General features: G+C 38.7%; 1 protein-coding gene across 1 annotated transcript; it reads left to right on the top strand.

Moving 5' to 3' along the window:
• The first annotated feature begins 605 nt into the window (after positions 1 to 605).
• On the top strand, positions 606 to 16,606 carry spef2 (sperm flagellar 2). Its single transcript, XM_053325522.1, has 36 exons — positions 606 to 663; positions 1,057 to 1,159; positions 1,293 to 1,545; positions 1,826 to 1,987; positions 2,244 to 2,390; positions 2,700 to 2,776; positions 2,906 to 3,095; positions 3,325 to 3,513; positions 4,393 to 4,580; positions 5,489 to 5,666; positions 5,968 to 6,190; positions 6,377 to 6,450; positions 7,008 to 7,111; positions 7,951 to 8,198; positions 8,350 to 8,413; positions 8,523 to 8,677; positions 8,819 to 9,025; positions 9,275 to 9,408; positions 9,628 to 9,755; positions 10,215 to 10,353; positions 10,468 to 10,605; positions 10,854 to 10,999; positions 11,350 to 11,413; positions 11,733 to 11,792; positions 11,886 to 11,979; positions 12,607 to 12,732; positions 12,923 to 13,061; positions 13,277 to 13,349; positions 13,535 to 13,688; positions 13,779 to 13,885; positions 14,340 to 14,522; positions 14,827 to 14,919; positions 15,270 to 15,440; positions 15,621 to 15,836; positions 16,045 to 16,167; positions 16,493 to 16,606. Exons 1-36 carry the CDS (start codon positions 606 to 608, stop codon positions 16,556 to 16,558), a joined length of 4,974 nt encoding a protein of 1,657 aa, XP_053181497.1. The 3' UTR covers positions 16,559 to 16,606.
• The last annotated feature ends 1,764 nt before the right edge of the window (positions 16,607 to 18,370 follow it).

Here is an 18,370-nt window from a genome sequence, read left to right as displayed (position 1 = left end):
TACTAGTTGAGTCACAGTCACACAACCTTAGATAGGTCTAAAGTACACTTGAGTGCCAAAGGCAAAAAGCACACATAAGGACAATTGGCAAATTAAATAGCTAATACTAACTTTATGATTCCAAGCATATCCACATAAATTTAAATAAGCATCAATCGACAATTGCCTGTATCAATGTACTCAACGTCTTTGACAAGTTCGTTTTTCAGTGCAGTAAACATCTTTTTTTCTTTGCCTACCTAATTAGTGGAGTAAGGCTCAGTCAAGTGTTTCTAAAAATACAATCATCCCTGCTGACCTCCTGAAGTGTGAAATTGTACAGGCTCTGGATCAGTTTGTAGTCAACACGGTCTTGTTTTCCATATGAGTTCACGAAATGAGAACTGATCCAAGACCAGCCGCTCTCACCTGCTCCCAGGAGGGTCCCCCGGAAAACGCCGGGCAACCCCTGTTGACGTGTCACCATAGTAACGGCGCACCGACGGGAGCTCCTTCGCCCTTGTTTGCTTTTAGCAGTTATTAGCGAGCTAAAGACCCATACTGTTGCCTAGTTACATGAAAATGAACTGGTATTATATTGTATGAGCTAAACTTGAAGTCAGAAGATGTCGGATATATTGTGCAGGTGGCTGAACAAGGAGCTCCGGCTGTCAAAAGCTGTTGGTAAGTGTGAGTGAAGTTACGTTTTTTACCTAGCTACACCTGCGAGCTGAATTAAGCTAAGGCTAATATGGTGGTTTGGCTGTTCTTGGGCACATGAAAAGGTGAGCTATGTGAACTTACAAAGCTTAATGTGGAAGAGTCCTTTTAGGGTTTAGGTTTTTAGGTTATCAAAGTGAATAAACAAACATTAATTAACTTATCAATAAGGGCAAGGGATATTGGAGATGTTAGGAGCATTTAAAATTTAAAAAAATTATGGATTAGTATTATTGTTCTTTTTTAGACCTAGAAAAACTTACATAGTGTAAAGTTGAATTGAATTGCAAAGACAGGTAACTGACTGAAACTGGACATTTTAATATTGCTTAAATGATTGTGTGTATGTCTTTACAGAGCCAAAGACCTTTGCCAAGGATTTCTCCAGTGGTTATCTAATTGGGGAGGTTCTGCATAAATATCAGTTGCAGAACGATTTCAGTATGTTTATGAAGAAAGAGTAAGTTTCCCTCTCTCCCTCTCTCTCTCCTACCTCAAATCAAATTACTTGTGATGCAATAGCTGACTAATGCTTAACATCCCCATCTCATTTTAATTGTTCATAATCATTTTAGTCAAATTTTTTCCCATAGCACCTCCGTCTCCAAACTGAACAATTTTACCCGTCTTGAGCCTACTCTCCATTTGTTGGGGATTTCCTTTGACACGACCATAGCCCAGGGACTGATGCAGGAGAAGCAAGGGGTCGCCACACACCTCCTTTACCAGCTCTTCGTCTCACTGGAAGAGAAGAAGAAAGCAGAAATCAGTGAGACAGTGATGGAGATTATGCAGCCTGCAGCCAATGCTGGCCTGCACAAAATAGAGCATGAAATCTATTCTGATGTAAGAGGGGCTGTACTGTATGTGTGCACATGTGGTGGGGGGTAAATGTTTTTGGATGATAGCCTGCTCTGTAGTTGTTGTTTTGTTCTGTAGGAGGAGATAAGTAATCTTGGTCTTTACCTGTAAATATAAACTGTACAGTGAAGTCTGACAGTCATTTAGTCTTTCAGCCTTTCTGTATTTATCTATGTTTGAAGTCCAAATTATTTGTGTATTGTAACATCACTGTCCAACAAAAACATGTCATTTCAAGCAACTGACTGTCTACCTTTTTATATAGCGACTGCACCAGGTGGTAAAACGTGACGCAGAGCTCAAGTTGCAGAAAATTTCTCAGCACTATGAGGCAAAATGCCAGCAATTGACTTCAATGTCGCAGCCAGTCCAGCAGAAGACACAGCTCAAAGTCCAGGATGAGAAGAGAATGAAGAATACTGAGAAGGTACTGATGACCATGTAATTTAAGTATTGTATTGTAATACAATTTACCTGTATTCACTTAAAATCAGGTCAGAACTTATCATTATCATTATGATTTTTTACATATTCTGTCTCAGTCTCAAACCTACAATTTAACTGCAGCCAGAAAGGTTTTTCTTATCTTTAGTCACAAAATCAACCGTAGCTGCCCAAAGATAGAATAAAAAGAACCTCAAGCCGCTGACAGTATTGACCATGGGGAACTCTGTATATTGCAGCTGCACGCATATCGTCAGAAGCACAATGACATCATGACTCGTAACCAGGCCGCTATTGTCCACGTGCCAAAGCCACCTCCCTACACTTCACTGCTCAACCTCAAGAAGAAGCAACAACAGCAGCGACGCCGAGAACAGCAAGCACAGGTCAAATCCAGATAAAATAATAGTGTGATTTGTTATTAATCCACAGCGGGAATTTTGGCTTTTTAGCAGAGTCAGCTGCAGATTTGTAGGGAGAGTGTTTCATGTTACTTTTCCTGTCAAGGTTTTCCTTGGGATTTTTCAAATTTGCTGGGAATTTCAACTGATGCTCCAATCTCTAAAGCTATTGTCATGCCATAAATCAGACAGCAATTAATTAATTTCTCACACACATTTGTCCAGATTATTTGTGACATGGGTTTCCTCGTCTTTCTGGTATAATTATAATTTCTGTCCATTTTGTCCATGCAGACGGTCCAGACTGAAATAACCCAGTTTGAGACAAACAGGAAGAAACTGGTTACTTCTGGTTTTGTTTCCTCTTCAAGGTGAGAGACAATTAAACATTTTCAAAATCATGTACATTTTTTAAATGTTCATTTTAATGCAGTTATATTGCAATCTGAGATATTTGGAACAATGACTTAAATCTGATTCGAACCTTTTCAATTAATTAGTGATCAGCCATTCACTGGAAATTGCCATGAGGTTTCTGGAAGTGGATCTAAGGTCTTACTACAATCCAATAGCAAGTACATTCAGGAGATCCGCCAGAGGTTGCAGGAGAATGCTGTAGCTTGCGAGCAGAGAGAGAAAAGACGAGACAGATTCCTGGTAGAGCAGCTCATGTCCCATGAAGCTCAAGAGGTGAGAAACGTTAATATATCTAATGTTAACAGAGATTAATACCCACTTAAAAGACGTGATATTATTCAGGGCAATATTTTTCCCCTGAAGAATATCTAGTTATAATAGTTTTGCAAAGTAGGTTTAAAATAAATCTCACACGTCTTTTCTCTCTGTCCACACACATTTTTGACATGTCATTTTAACCCAAAGTTCATAAACTAATATTCGCTTCTGCCTTCCCCTGCAGGAAGCAAGACGAGAGGAGCAGTTGGTGAAACGCCTCACACGTCAGACTCAGCAAGAGCAGCGCTTAGCAGTGCAGCTCCTTCAGATCCGCATGCAGAAGGAGGTGATCAGGGAGAATCGCCTGTTCAGAGAGCAACAGTACCAGCAGCGGAGAGAGAAGGACTTCCAGGAAGCTCTGGAGAGGGAGGCGGTGAGATAGGATGAGAACGGAAGAAGAATAATCCTCTCTGTTGTCACTTTGTATTAGACTGTATCAGTGATAGTGTGAGTGGTGTCATAGAGGGAGAGAGAGAGGGAGAGAGTGCTAGGTTGTATTGTATCAACAAGATATTTGGTATTATGAAGAGATAGACTTTAGAGGGACAGGTAAATGGTGAAGTAACTATATATGGATTAGGACATGAATACATAGGATTATCTGTTGTACCATTCAACTGATTATACTTATACTGCAGATGACTGATTTAGTGTAAAAGAGGGCAGAGAGATGGACAGTATGAGATACGTGAGTAGATACTGCCATGGTCCATCATGGTTTCAGTGTTAAATACGGGGCATTTTTGTAGTTTAGCACCATGGTGTGGTCATGTTCCCAGAACAGATTGCTGTGTGATGAAACCTCAGATTCTGCAGTTATTTGGCATTTACCCTAAAAAATGAAAACATATTTTTTAGGAGATGATTTAGGTTTTTAAAAAAAATCTAATGTAATTAAAAGTTGAAATGTTGAAAGGTTCAATTGAGTATGGCAAAGTAGGAAGCATAAACCTGATACAGCATTTTAGAGCTGTTGTGTCTATACAGTAGATAACTATTTTAAAATCCTCCTTTGATTTTTCTCCAACCTACAATATCTCTTATCTACTGACTACAAAAACTGACATTATCTCTGACATTATATTGTGTCTCTTCAAGGCTTTTTTCCTCTTCCAAACCCCACCAATTAGTGTCTTTTGCACAATAAATCACCTATTTAACATCTTCTATCTTCCTTAATTACTTACAACAGTGCACATTTATGCCATGCAGTTTACACTCATTTCACCTCTCTGACTGGCGCTTGGTTCAGACTTTGGCTCGGCAGGTTAAGTTGGACCATGCAGACGAGATCAGAAAGGAGCTTGAATTCTGTAACAGGATTGCTGCCGAGCGTGCTCAGAGCAGATACAAGAAGCACTTTGAGAACTGCAGTGGGATTTTGGAGCAGATGATGGACTTGGCCACAAAGGTTGGAGAATATCGACTGATCACTGGGAAGTATGTAACACAGTTTCTTTCACCAAACCATGCATATGGTACCTGGCCTCAAGATGATCAATTTGACTTCTTGAATAATTAATATATGCACATTCCTTAAGTGTTCCATTGTTAAAATGTACAACTTTGGCCACTTTGTGAGTATGGAGATACAAAATGATTGGATAAGGCCTCTCCCATTACATATTTTTTGCATATTTAATATTCTTGAATCACATTGAAGAGCATAATTTAATATCAAAACAAAATTGTTTAACTGTTGAAATCTTGAGATACAATAAAGCATATAAGGCTAGACACAACAGTAGGAAATGTGTGCAATTTGTGCACTTCTTTCTATCCTTTCTGTCTTTCTAAAGGAGACAAGAATTCAAAAGGTATTTTAGGGCAGTATTGATTAAGTGAAATCTTGTTTGAAAACTAGTATTGCGATCCACTGCTAATTCAGATGCAAGTCAAAAAACTTGTGATCAAATTACCAATATGGAAAACTTTCTTGTACATCTGACCATTTGTTGAATAAAACCAGGCGATTTCAACACTCTGTCTGCTTCTTCTTATGATAATATCAGCATCACTGCCATAAAAATTTGCATGTCCACAAAAACCTGCACTATACTCAGTCTGTACCACATGAAAATATAGTACATATGTACAGGATGTATCTGACTCGCTAATTTTATGTTTGTGTCCACTGAATCAGCTCTTCTACTCTTGGTCATTTTAACTATGTTGAAACACAAAGTTAAGTTTTAGGATTTTTAGGCCCCATCAATAATCAATAAAAATGCATTTATTTTGAAAAAAAAGGACATTTTGAAGATAGTTCTCTCTTTCAGTAAAACTCTGTTTCATTACAGTCCAGCTTTGCCTCCTCTCAACCAAATGTTCTGCTGTGTCATGTCCAGTCTGATTCCAGAGAAGCTGATGAAAGAGTGGAAGGAACTGCTGTTCAATGGGCTGCCTCTTTATGAGCCAATAAATATGGAGGGCCAGCAGCCGGGGTTTGAGTTCTCTGCCCCACTAGACCTTGTTGAGATTAAGAAGCAGGAGATACTCAACAACCAGGACTATGATGAATATACTGTGAGTTTGAAATTAAATGTAGAGTGTGTATGTCTGTATATATGCTTGCACACTTGCGCATACTTTGTGTACGTGTGTATGTGTGTGTGTGTGTGTGTGTGTGTGTGTGTGTGTGTATATCCTGGACTCAACAGCTTGTTAGTTAAACCCCAAGTGAGTGGTGATTTCACTAGCAGTTTCGGGAATGACCATACGTGTGGAAAGCAAACACAGTAACATTATTTTGACATTCATAACATTAAGTTTGAATTGTCCATGAACAAAGATCCTCTTTGTCTTAGCCATGTGTTCTGTTTGTCAGAACATGGTAGGTGAGTGGGCATGGCCAGAAGAAGCAGGGGAGACCAATTTACCCCCAACCAACAACAGGATTCTTGGACATGTTGTTCTGCGGCTGAGGAACATTGTCCATCCAGCCATCGTGGAATCCCCCACACCTTCATTTCCTCACTTTGTGCTCAAAGCCTGTGTCCTGGGCAAGTTTTGCTCTGGCAAGACCACCTGCCTAGCCAAGATTGCTAAAGGTACATGACATGCAATCTGAGCAGAGATGCATGTCTACACACACATCTACAAACACCAAGTCACACATTTTAGTTATATTTACTATTTTAGTTATATTTACTTACTTATATTTACTATTAGTTAGAAAAACAATTGTGGAATGAGATTATATTTGTTTATATGTGTGTATATGTTTTCTGCTTTAGCCCATGGCATCTATGTCTTATCAGCTGACACACTGATTGAGGAGGCAGTGACTGCTTACCAGAATGGAGAAGAGGTTAGTCAGAAACAGTGTAAAAGTATTGTACCTTCACTAGTTCGCATTTTCGTCACAAATCTTGCCTTTAGAGGATTTTTCAGAGCTATAAAGGAGATTTATCATTGCACCTTATTTAAACACATTTACAGGTCACAGAGCTGAGGGGAGAGGAAGACAATGATCAATTGCTCACATCTTCCACAACACTTAAATCTGGTAGGTTACTGAAGTCACTATGATTCTATTTTATCTCATTCTACACTACATATTACAGTAATTTTCTGGTAATAGTATATGAATTACTTCACACAGATGATTGTTTTATTTGATAGTATGGGCCAGACTGTGATATTTTCATTATTTTTTAAGATCTTGACACTCAAGAGGAAAGTAAAAACACTAAGGTAAGAAAAAAAATTGTATCTAACCCACCTGATTAAAATAATGTGATTTAAGAAAATAATTATTTTAAATATTGAATAATGAACATTGATTGATTGATCCATTTTCCATCTGAATCTGTATCTATCTTTCCCTCACTCATCATAAAGTGCTTACATGTGCCTCTATCCCAGCTTTCTATCCGGGCCATGCAGGGAGGAGCTGCAGAAAATGAGCTCAGGAATGGCAGTGCCATCCCTGATGAGCTGGTGGTGAATATTATAGTAGAGGCAATTAGGTAAGTCTCTGTATCATACTGTATGGGTTAGGGTTAGGGTTAGGGTTAGGTTAGGGTTTGTTGCAATATCCAGAGGGCACATTTACAAATGTGGATCTCCCAGTTTGCTAGGCTGAAGAGATCCTGTATGAAGTTCAGTGTCAGTATTTGTACATACAGCCACATGTGTCACAATCCTCCCATATTCGTTACTATAACAGATTTTTAATGAATTCACTGTATCTCTAGGGAGTTTCTTTCGGTCTCTGCTGAAAATTAGGAGTTGAAGGCTGAATCTTGCCTTGATCCCTGGACTTTCCTTATCTGCCTCTGTCTAATGAGCAGCAAAGTCACTGTGACCAAGTCCCAAAGCTCACTTTTTTTTGGCAGATTTTGTTGGCATAGACGCCTTTATTTATCAGTAGATTGACAGGAAATATGGGAGAGAGAGGGGGGTGTGACATGCAGTAAAGGACCTCCCAGTGGGATTCGAACCGGGGTTGGCTGCGTACATGGCATGCACTCTAACCACTCAACCACCTGCGCACCGCAAAGCTCACTTTTGATGGTACCTGTTGGGAACATTTTCATAGGGAAGCAGAGAAACAAAGTATTACAACATTCTTTTGGCTTTAAAAGCAGTATAAACCACAGTATGAAATAATCTTAAGATAATAAAACATAAGAGAGCATTACAGCAGGATTGTCTGTTTTATATCCTCAGTGATAACATTTTATCCTTATTTCTGTATACAGTGAAGACAAAAGAAAGAAAAATAAAATTATCCCTGAAGTAAAAATGTGTAATTGATCGAGGATAAAAACACAAGACTCTGAAACATTTGTTATGTTTTCACCAGGCAGATTCCAGCCGGGTCAGGTTGGGTGCTGGATGGATTTCCAGTGAACTTCACCCAGGCCTGTCTGCTAGAGAAAGCCCTTGGTGGGTCTGTAGATGTTGGTAGTGAAGTTGTAAACAGCAGGACAGACCTTGCTATTGATCCAAATCCACCGCCACCACCACCGCCACCAGCTCCTGCATTGGATGTGGTTCTACTGCTGGATATTTCTGATGAGTGTGTTGCCAGACGGGCTATCAATCAGACGGGTATGTTAGAGTGGTTGCCGATTAATGCAGTGTATCTGTGTGCCAGCAATTACCATCTGTAAGTTGATGTGTATACGTGCACAGCTGATCATTTACATGTATTTGTTTGTGGCTGTACATGCTGCTACTCTTGTTTCCAAAACTGGTGCAGATACTGATACTGCTGCTACAACCTCTACAGAAAATAATATGTTTCTAGCACAGATTCCACACAGGTAAATAAAACCAAAAAAAACCCTGAACAAACACCAAAATTAGAATGAATACATTACTACTAATGCATGACTCTGTGTCTAATGTCAGTCATCCTTTTCCCACCTTAAGGATCACAGCTTTTCAGGACACCTGGCCCAAACTAGAGGAATGGTTTGGTGGGAAGCAAAACATTTTGATTCACGTTGATGCAGATGTAGAGGAGGAGGAGCTTTGTAATAGGGTGGAGTCTCTCCTGCAGCAAGTTATGATGCAAACACAGGAAGGTAACTGGTTCCATTTTAGTAGTGAGTGTTAGTTGACTCATATACAATCTTTTCCTTTATGATATCAAATATGAAATTGTCAAAAATTGTTCACCTAACAAGCACATTTCCTCACAATATTCCAACTTACTGTCTCATCAGCTCCTGCAAGTCCTCCTGTTGAGGATGATGTAGTGTTAGACGGTGAGAATACTCAAGTCTCCTCAACTGTCACACCTGCACCTCTAGATCAAGGTCCAACCCTCACAAGCCAAGACCCAGACCCCACAGAGTCCAGTATCAGCCTTAATGAGCAAAAGGATGAAAGTGTGACGTCAATTTCCAAATCCAACACACATTCCCCGAGAGGTGATTTGATCAGTCTGTAGATTCCACTGTTTCTTTTAAATGACTTAAGAAATTCAACTTTGGAGAAGATTTATATATATAGTCACTGGGAACATTATGTATTTCTTTACTGATAATGACTTTGTAAATTACTCACTAAATTAATATGACACTATGAGGCGTATTTATCAATCATTAACTTACAGTGAATATGATTAATCTAATCTTGTAATAGTATCTATTAACATCTTTCCTCTGGGTAATCAATAGGTCAGTCAAGGAAGGCTTCATCTTGTTCATTGACCAATGAGGACTCTCAAGGAGTCCCTAAGAACCCACCTGAGTCTGCCTCTCCCCGGCCAGGTTCATCCAGTTGGGTCTATGTGGATGAACTTCTGCCCCCAGTAGGATACAACTTCTATCTAAGCTTGCTTATCAAAGTTGGAAGTGCCTCCTAATTTCCCATGTAGTAACTAGTTTTGTCATGAAACGACATGCCATTCAGACGCACTCACTGGGGGTAACCACAAGATGGCAGAAATTTGTTGCATTACACTGCCTGCTTTATCTTTTTCCTCTCACGTCCCCTGTTTTATTCATCTTTTCTTCTTTCTCATCACCAGGAAATTCCAGAGTACCTGTGCTCCCATTGGGATGCAGTGTGCGACTCTTACGTGATCAACATAAAGGCAGTTATGGAGGCACTGCGCTCAGAACACACTCTTATTATCCATCACCTATTCAACATCAGGTATTTTAAACATGGTTTATTTCATGTAGTACATACCATTTCCGTAATGGACACATTTCTGTGTCTATCCCCATTTGTAAATCCTGCAGTGTACACCCTTGCACACTGTATGACTGAATGGAAAGAGCCACTATCTTGTTAGTAAAAATCAGTTGATGCTTTTTTAACCTATACTACATTTTGTCATAGCTGTAAATACAGCACCAGACCCTGAACCAAATTATTGTCAGCATCTATTAGATGCAGATTGTCACAGGCAGTTTTACCCTTGGATACAGCAAGGTGTAACCCAAATGGTGACAGAAATCTCTGACAAAGAGAAAATTAATGTAAATAGAAAATTATTACAAAATTATATTTGATTTTATGTTACATTTTAGTATAATCTGGTTTACCTTTACCTCAAGGGGGAGGTTATGTTTTTTAACCTAAAATGTTTTTAAAATACTGTATACGCAGAGAGGAGTATAAGCATTACTTGGGGCGTCCAGACCTGAAGCAGGAGTTGGTGTCTCAGTGGCAGAAGGACTTCAACAAAATACCTGATGATATGAGAGAAGACGAAGATACCAAAGCGGAGCTACATCAGAGACTGGATGTAAGAAAAAATCGTAATATATTACAATACAGATTTTACTCAAACTGATAAATAAAAAAAACCTGCTCAAAAATGAAAATATGAAACATTAGAAGTGTCCTGTTGTGTGTTCAGGATCTGCGAGAACGTTTGTGGGACATTAGTGACAAGCGTAAAGAAGAAGATGAGCAAGAGAGGGCTTTTCTCATGGGTGATGGATGGTTAGAGGATCACACAGCAGTCCTATTAAACCACCACTCTAGACTCATGCAGGTAACATTTTTGTTTTCTATTTAACCATTCGTCTGAACAAAAAATTATAATTTTATAGGGTCACTTCTGTTCTGTAGTTTATAAATTCATCTTTTCGTTGATGATTACACCTCTCTGAATACCTCTTACATCGCTGTTGTCTGTCCTCTTTATATTTATGTCGTATAGATGTACTGGGTGCCTTTTCTATTCATCTTATCTGTTTATTTTTTGCTATCTCCTTTGTTTGAATTGTTTGTGTTATATAGGTGGAGTTGAACCGTTTCCAGGATACACTCTGTATTCTCAAGGTTTACTACCTGAGCATGTACAAAGAAGTGCTGCCTGAGCCTCCCTCTGACTTTGTCTGTATCCCCCTACTGGACACTCCAGATATGAATGATCAGGAAGAAAGGCAAGAATCACAAAATTAATCGCAAACTGACCACTTTGATACAAGATAAAATTACAAAATTGTGAGCAAATTAAGAAAAATTAGTGTGGAAAGTGACGGACGTGATTTTGTCTCAACAGTAGTGATCCAGCAGCTGCAAGTTTGTCCAATCAGAGAAATGATGGCGAAGAGAATAAGAAAACTAATTTGTAAGGGAGCTATAGAACACAAAATGATTGCTTTATGTTTTCGTCAGTCTGTTTCATACATTTAATGAATGTTATTTCCTCACAGTCCAAATACTCTGCTGCACAAATATTTGCACACATTTACTGTTTCCTCCTCTTCCCCAGTATTCCCCTCCTTCCCAGATATATTGAATCATCAGGAGTGGACTCCAAGATGAATATCCAGGGTCAGACAGAACCTGAAAAGGTAATTTCAGATCAGATTTCCTGCCTCTCTTCATTTGTCTTTCAGTCACTTGCATTTTTTAGTGTTTCCAGACATTTGTTATAGTTTTTGTTACTTAAGAAAGTACTCATAACCTACTTCTATATATTATATACCTTGCTATATTTGTTTATCTCAGTTGATATAGACTCTACTGCATTATAAGACTTGTTGAAAAAATAAACCTCCTTGTGTTTTTTGAATGTAAATGCAGTTTGTGATAATGTTCCAAAAGAAAAATAATTCAAATATTGTGCAGTCCAGTTGTAGCAGTAACAGATACTAATACTGTTTTCTCTAGTCACCCCATGAGAAACTGATCTCCGACCACAAGGAGGCACTCACAGCCATCAGCAAATTGGTAATGGTCTGTGTGTGAGAGTATATGAGTGTATGAGCATACTATGGAGATATTTTAATATTCCTGACGTGTATTGCTTGCACATGTGTGCAGATATCAGAAGAGGCCCGTCTAAGAGACATGGACACAAAAGAGCAGAAGGAGAAACCACAAGAGAAGGAGAAAGAAAAGGAGAAGGCCCCTGCAAGTGCAAACAAAAAGAAGCCATCCAAAAAACAGAAAGGCATGTCTATTAGAGTATTGGTACTGTTAGAGGACTATAGAAAACTATCAAGAGGTTCTTTTGAGCATGTGCTATGTGTTGCTGTCATCTTGTCTTTTGTTTGTTTTGTATCACTTAACCAAAACAAGCACAAATACGGCTATAATAATGAATAGATAATTAAAATTAGATAAATTATACAAATGACGTAATTAAATTGTTTTTAAAAAGTAAAAAAATGATAAAATTCCAGGTTATGATTTTTACTGTTGAGATCAGCCTTTCTTCTCCTCTTTTGACCCCGATACATTTGGAAAGACAGTGAAGTTTTAAAAAAGGACTACAAGTAGATTATGTAGATATTATAATATATTTCAAACTTTGTGCTAAATAGAAATATATTTTTAGACACATACATCAAATACAAGTATTTGTATTAAGTAATAGTGACGACTATACTTAATACTTAGACCAAATGTTAGTCAGCTTATTGCTGTCACCAATTGTACAAATAATTGAACATGAACATGAACTGTAGTAATATATCTTTCCATGATAATGATGATTCAACAGTTCTACATTATTATCTTCCTCTGTAACTTGTCTCTCCAGGCCCACCATCCCCTCCTCCTGCCCCCAGCCCTGCACCCTCTGATGAAAAAAACTCAGAGAAGGCTCATCTTCACAGAGTCAGATGCAAAATACATGAAGAATATGCAGCTGCACTGGATCACGAGGGTATGCTCCTTAAACACATGAAGAGATGAAGTAGATCATCTATGCCATATTTCATCATCATTAATTAATCATCATTAACATATTGCCAAATTATTACATTTCTGAGTGGTACTGTTTGTGTGAATTATAGTCATAGTCAATAAGTTTAAATATTTATGTTGTACTGTTTGTGTATGTGTGTGTTTTCCAGAGCATGCAGTGAAGGTACGCCTCGTGCTGGTGAAAGGCCATGGCTTAGTGTTGCTGCAGTCTATGCAAAGCAGAGCAGAAGAAACCTTCAGCAACATGGAGAAGTGGTTAGAAGCACGTTACCTTGCAGAAATGAAGAGGTAGGGTATGAGTGTGCTCCTGTTGCATTATTATTGTGAAGAAAGGTTGATTGTGCTGATGATGTGTTATTATTTATTTCACAGCACAGTATGCATAATGCTTATTCTAAGGAGCCCTTATTAACATGTTCAAGGCTGGTTAGAGGATTTGTCCATCAAGAATTATACATATAAAACATATTGGATTTTTTATGCATGTCTCTCATTTTCTCTAGTATTGACCAACTAGCAGAAGTGGTACGCTACCACATAGAGTCTGGTGCTAAGCTGCAGAATGAGCTGGTGTTGGTATGTAATGTCTTAAACTACTGTATTGTTTTTTTTTATGTGAGACACTTTCCCCAAGTTTTAAAATTACAGAGTTGCGATTGCAGGAAGAAATTGTTCCTCCAGACTGTACCATTTGATAATGGGCCAGAATCTCTTTTTCTTCAGTTTCACCTTTTTAAGAATTCCTTTATTTGCTTCTCCAGGAAGGAACTGACTTCTATGTAAATGGAGACTGCCACTTGGTGGCTAGCCCGCTTCCCCCTCCTCGTCCACCTCCTCTGGAGAAACACACACGGTCCACTCTGACCATCGTTCAGTTGGAGACACTCTACCAACTGTGCAACATGGCTCCATCAGGTATATATAGGGCAGACAAATTGTAGTATTTCAAGGTCTACCCATCCATTTGTTCATCCATCACTCCTTTTCCTTCTTTCTGTCTGCCAGGTTTCATGTCCGTTTCTGAGTTCTCCAGTTTGCTGAAGGACATCATTTCTGTTAGCATGGGCAGCAACACTTTGCCTGAGCCTTGGGTCAATATCAATGAAACACAGGTACCTATCAAGGTCACATATCTCACAGACTAAAAACACAGAATTGAGAGTAAAAAATAAAATAAAAGTGGTACTAAAATGTAACATTTGCACCACAGAAATCTTCTTTTTGATTAGGGGGTATCTAAGTTACTGACATACATAGGTGAGTACTATGTAGTTAGGTCTATGTAGGTTGTCAGCTATACAGTTCTTGTGATATCCAGTAGATGTAAAGCATGTGTAACTAAACCTGCTATAAAGTCTTGAAGACATTTTTCATGTGACAGGCTTTGTTTGTTGTCATAGGCTGTTTGAAGCATGTGTGTAAGATTTGAAAAAAAAAATTATAAGCCCTAATAACTACATAATCAGATAGCACCATACTGTGTAGTCTCACGCAGTCTTAACATTGATCCTATGAAATATGAAGAAATGTACTTGTCAGAATTGTCCTTTCCTCTCCTATCTGTAGTTGATGGAGATAGCATCTCTACTATTGGATGACTATGAGCTGATAGACTGCCGTCGGTTCCTGCTCAGTGCTGCACTTCCTTGGCCATTTCCTTCCTTAACACACCTGTTTGCAGTGCTGCAGCGTTTCAAGGCAGCTGATAAGGGTGACACTGGCTGGATCAATGAGGAACAGTACCTACAGGTTAATCTCACATGCACAGAATCAAACACACAAGCTGAGAACAAAGAGGGATATGAACAATGAATGTATAGTTCACATTGACACACAGCCCTTCTTCACTCTCGTAGCATTAATGTATACTAGTGAGATTCACTTTCTATAAATCTGGATTCATGACACAGTGCCTTCACATTTAATTAATACAGTATAGTGTACAGTATATAAAATAAATACTGTATAAGAATCTAAACTGTATTATGCTGTAAGTGAAAATGAATAATTGAGGTGTTTCTTTTTTCCTACTTCCCTCATTCTTTACTCCCAGACAGAGTTATGGTTTCCCAGTGAGAGTGTTCAGTCCGTCCCTGAGGACCCCTCTGAGCCTCTGCCTTATGACCGTCTAGCTAACCTACGCAAAGTAGGTACCTGCAATGCCTGACAACTGAATTTAAACTTATGGTAAACTTTTATTACTCCAAAAATACAAAAAAAGTATTGGTCACAAGCAACATGAAAGAGGAGAGAAAAAACATAAAGGTACAGGACTTAGGACTTTTTTTGTTGATATTTCTAATGATTTCTTATTGTAAAAGGAATTTAGTCTTAAAACACAAACTTAAAAAGTGTACAGTCATCACTTTGTCCTGCTGACCTGTTGAATAATCTTGAATATAAAGCTCAAAGTTTAATATCTACTGTGTCCAAATGAACTGCTCTGCATGTAAAAAATCAAATGAAATAACATTTGTATTTGCTCCTCTTTCTTAGTTCTTTTTCCGATTGTTTGCGGACCACTCCGTCTCTCCACCTCGTCTGGACTATGTGTCAATGCTGCAATACTTTGCAGCTGATCCTAACCCCAAACAGGGGTTCATCAGAACACTTAGTGTTGTGATGGGACAACATCTCAAGCACCCATCATTCAGCCATCTTGTCAAGGTGAAAAAATTAGTGAACACAAAAAATGTATGTCAAGAAGGATTTTGTAAGAACATGTGCAAGGTTTTTCAAATGGTTGATCATTTGTTTTCAATAAAGTAATAAAATGTAATATAATATATGAGTGGTAATGTCGGCCTTCCATCCACAAACAATCTCACTACATTGTTGTGTCTACAGTCTATGCCCAGTTTAGAGGAGGCTTCAGAGTTCAGCTCCTCAGAGCTTGATGGAGAGTACAAGGAACAAGACACTCCGTGCCCATCAAGCAATTCTTTTGGGGAGCAGCAAGTGTCCATCCCTGCTGTCCTTGCTGTCATCTGCCACAGACTCACTAAGATGAGAGATGACAGCCCTCTTCCTCCAGGGTGCATGAGTCAGCAGGAGCACACTGAGGTATAGCACAGTGGAGGACCAAGCTGTGCATTTAAGGAAACAAACAAATAATTAAATGTCTGAAGGAAAAATATATTTACAATAAAAATAATAATAATGATAGTGAAGATATATTAAATTAGACCTTTTATGATAAGTTTTGATGAAATAAAACACTGCTCTCTTGGTATTACCTTCTATATCTTACTTTCAATATCTTGCCCCGCAGCACCTGGCGCATATATTCACAGAACTTGGTTTCGGGCCTGAGGACCATATCCCCTTTTCAGTTTTCTCTCAGCATCCTTTCACCCAAGGCCTGATGGAGAGCTCAGTGCACCACCAGCTCATAGTAAGTCCCTGTCAAGACTCATCTGCTTTTTCATCTGTTCCCCCCCTGCTGCAGTGTCTGTTTGGTGAAGCCACACAGTGTATCACACCTGCTGCAATCAGTCACATATACTCTGCATCAAGACTGTCCATCATCACATACACTGACTACATCCATTGTTTATTTTTAAAGCTGCTGCTATTACTTTTGAAATTGAAGATATTTATTTGTGTATTTTGTCATCTTTCTTTTTTATCCTCCCCACCACAAATTGTTACCCTGTCTCTCATTTGCAACCCTTATTTTCTTTCTAAAATATCTCTCTCTCTGTTTTTCTCTCTCTCAGAACATTCATAGAGTACTGGTGGCCCAGCAGGATGAAGGAGAGACTAACAGCTTGGATGTTTCCTAAATGATAAGACACATATACATACTGCTGTGTACATCATGACGAACTTGTTTACTCAGGAACTGGAGAAATATGATTCATTCTGTATTTTGAAATATTCTGATTACTTCCCTCCAGTAGTTCAATCCAGAAGTGAATCAATAAATTTGCAGCCATAGCAACTAAATGCTAACCTTATCTTGTCTCAATATTTCTATAATTGATGAAGACTGGAATAACGACATGAGTGAAATGACAACAGTAACATCAGTGATGGCAGGATTGACCCCATGACTCGCTCTCTTTTTCTGATACACTCCAGCAGTTTTTCTGACTCACTTGTTTTTCTAATGACCTCTCTGACACAGAAAAGCACTGGTCACGGTTACAATGAGTGCATTGTCCAGGATAACCTACATGTCAAGCCTGACTTGCCAGCGACGGCCTGCCAGGACACCCATAACCCTATTGTAGCCCATTCAGCAGGGGTGTGTTGTGCTACCTTCTCTATACCTCTGTATACCAATCAAGCCAATGCAAGCTGACCAGAAAAAAAGAAAAATTGATATATATATATGTTTTCTTTTTTTCTGATCAGGCATATGTATATATAACTCTGGGGTATATATATGCAGGTATATGCTTTCGAAAGACAAAAATCATTTATTTTTACTAAGTATGGGTGTCAAAAGACAACAGTCGAATCTCATACTATATTACAGAAAATATAATACAGAAGAAAAACAATTTGTATTATTGTAAAACTACAAACAGCCCTGACATTTCCTGTTAACATTTCCAGTCATCTAATTTGATACAAGGAGGGCTCGGAGAACCCTCAGCCCCCCTTTCCCACCCGTCTCTTGTTCCCTCCCTTTTATTATCACTGTAGGCCCTGTGCTCCTGGATGTCTGAGTGTCTGACTTTTAGAGAAAACAGAGCCACTCACATGTCTCATTTAGACAGAGTAGAGTCATACGCACAGACTGACATCCAGAACTTGAAGAATAATAAGGAATACATCAGTTCATTAACGTCGGACTAGACAAAGCGGACCAGATGCATTCCAGGTACACTAAGTGAGGATTTGGAATTTCCCCCCATATCAACTTAAAAGGAGTCCAACAGGAGATCTTAAAGAAGACTTTCAGGACCAAACAAACTGTGCGCTTACAAGAGGATTTTGCCAACAATGTCATTTTCTTCAGTTTTACGTTGGTAATCCAGTGTTTCGTTCCGCTGATTTGTTGTGCATTCTCGTTTTTCTTGGATTTTTTTTTTTTTTGTCTGCCCCAGTCATCTACAGGATCTAACTTTTGAAAAAGTGAACTTTCTCACAGAAAGAAGTGTACATACAGATTTTTATCACAGTTAACTTTTGAACTTGAAGACTGTTTATCAAACTGTTAGAGGACTTGGCTGCAGGTCAGTGTGTGGTACTGACAAGATGGAAGTTGTGTTTTGGATGTTTTTCCTCCTGGCTCTTCCAGTTGTTCAGTCTGCCAAAATCCTGACTGTGTGTCTAATTGGTGAGTAGGGTAGCAGTGATTGTGATAAAGATATTCATTTTAAATATTCCTTTACACATATGAATAGCTCTCTGCCAGGCTGGTTACTCAATAAAGTATAGGTTGTTAAAAGTGGAAATGATCTATGTGTATTATATGCTTTTTAATATAGTATATAATAGTACAGTCACTGTTTGAGATATTGTCTGTCTTCTCCTCTCCAACAGGAGGAAGCCACTACATGTTATTAGATGAGATTTCTCATAACTTACACCAGCATGGCCATGAGGTCCGCATGCTCTTACAACTGGGCAACCCCATTATTACA

Source organism: Scomber japonicus, chromosome 9, assembly GCF_027409825.1.
Source record: "Scomber japonicus isolate fScoJap1 chromosome 9, fScoJap1.pri, whole genome shotgun sequence".
NCBI lineage: Eukaryota > Metazoa > Chordata > Actinopteri > Scombriformes > Scombridae > Scomber > Scomber japonicus.
This window is presented reverse-complemented; position numbering and strand designations above follow the sequence as displayed.

Bases quoted from the DNA above. Each gene is read 5' to 3' on its own strand.
- spef2 (XM_053325522.1), top strand. From the start codon at position 606: ATGTCGGATATATTGTGCAGGTGGCTGAACAAGGAGCTCCGGCTGTCA. The intron at 1,546-1,825 runs GTAAGAGGGGCT...CTTTTTATATAG, and splicing joins AGCATGAAATCTATTCTGAT to CGACTGCACCAGGTGGTAAA. The intron at 13,689-13,778 runs GTATATATAGGG...TCTGTCTGCCAG, and splicing joins GTGCAACATGGCTCCATCAG to GTTTCATGTCCGTTTCTGAG.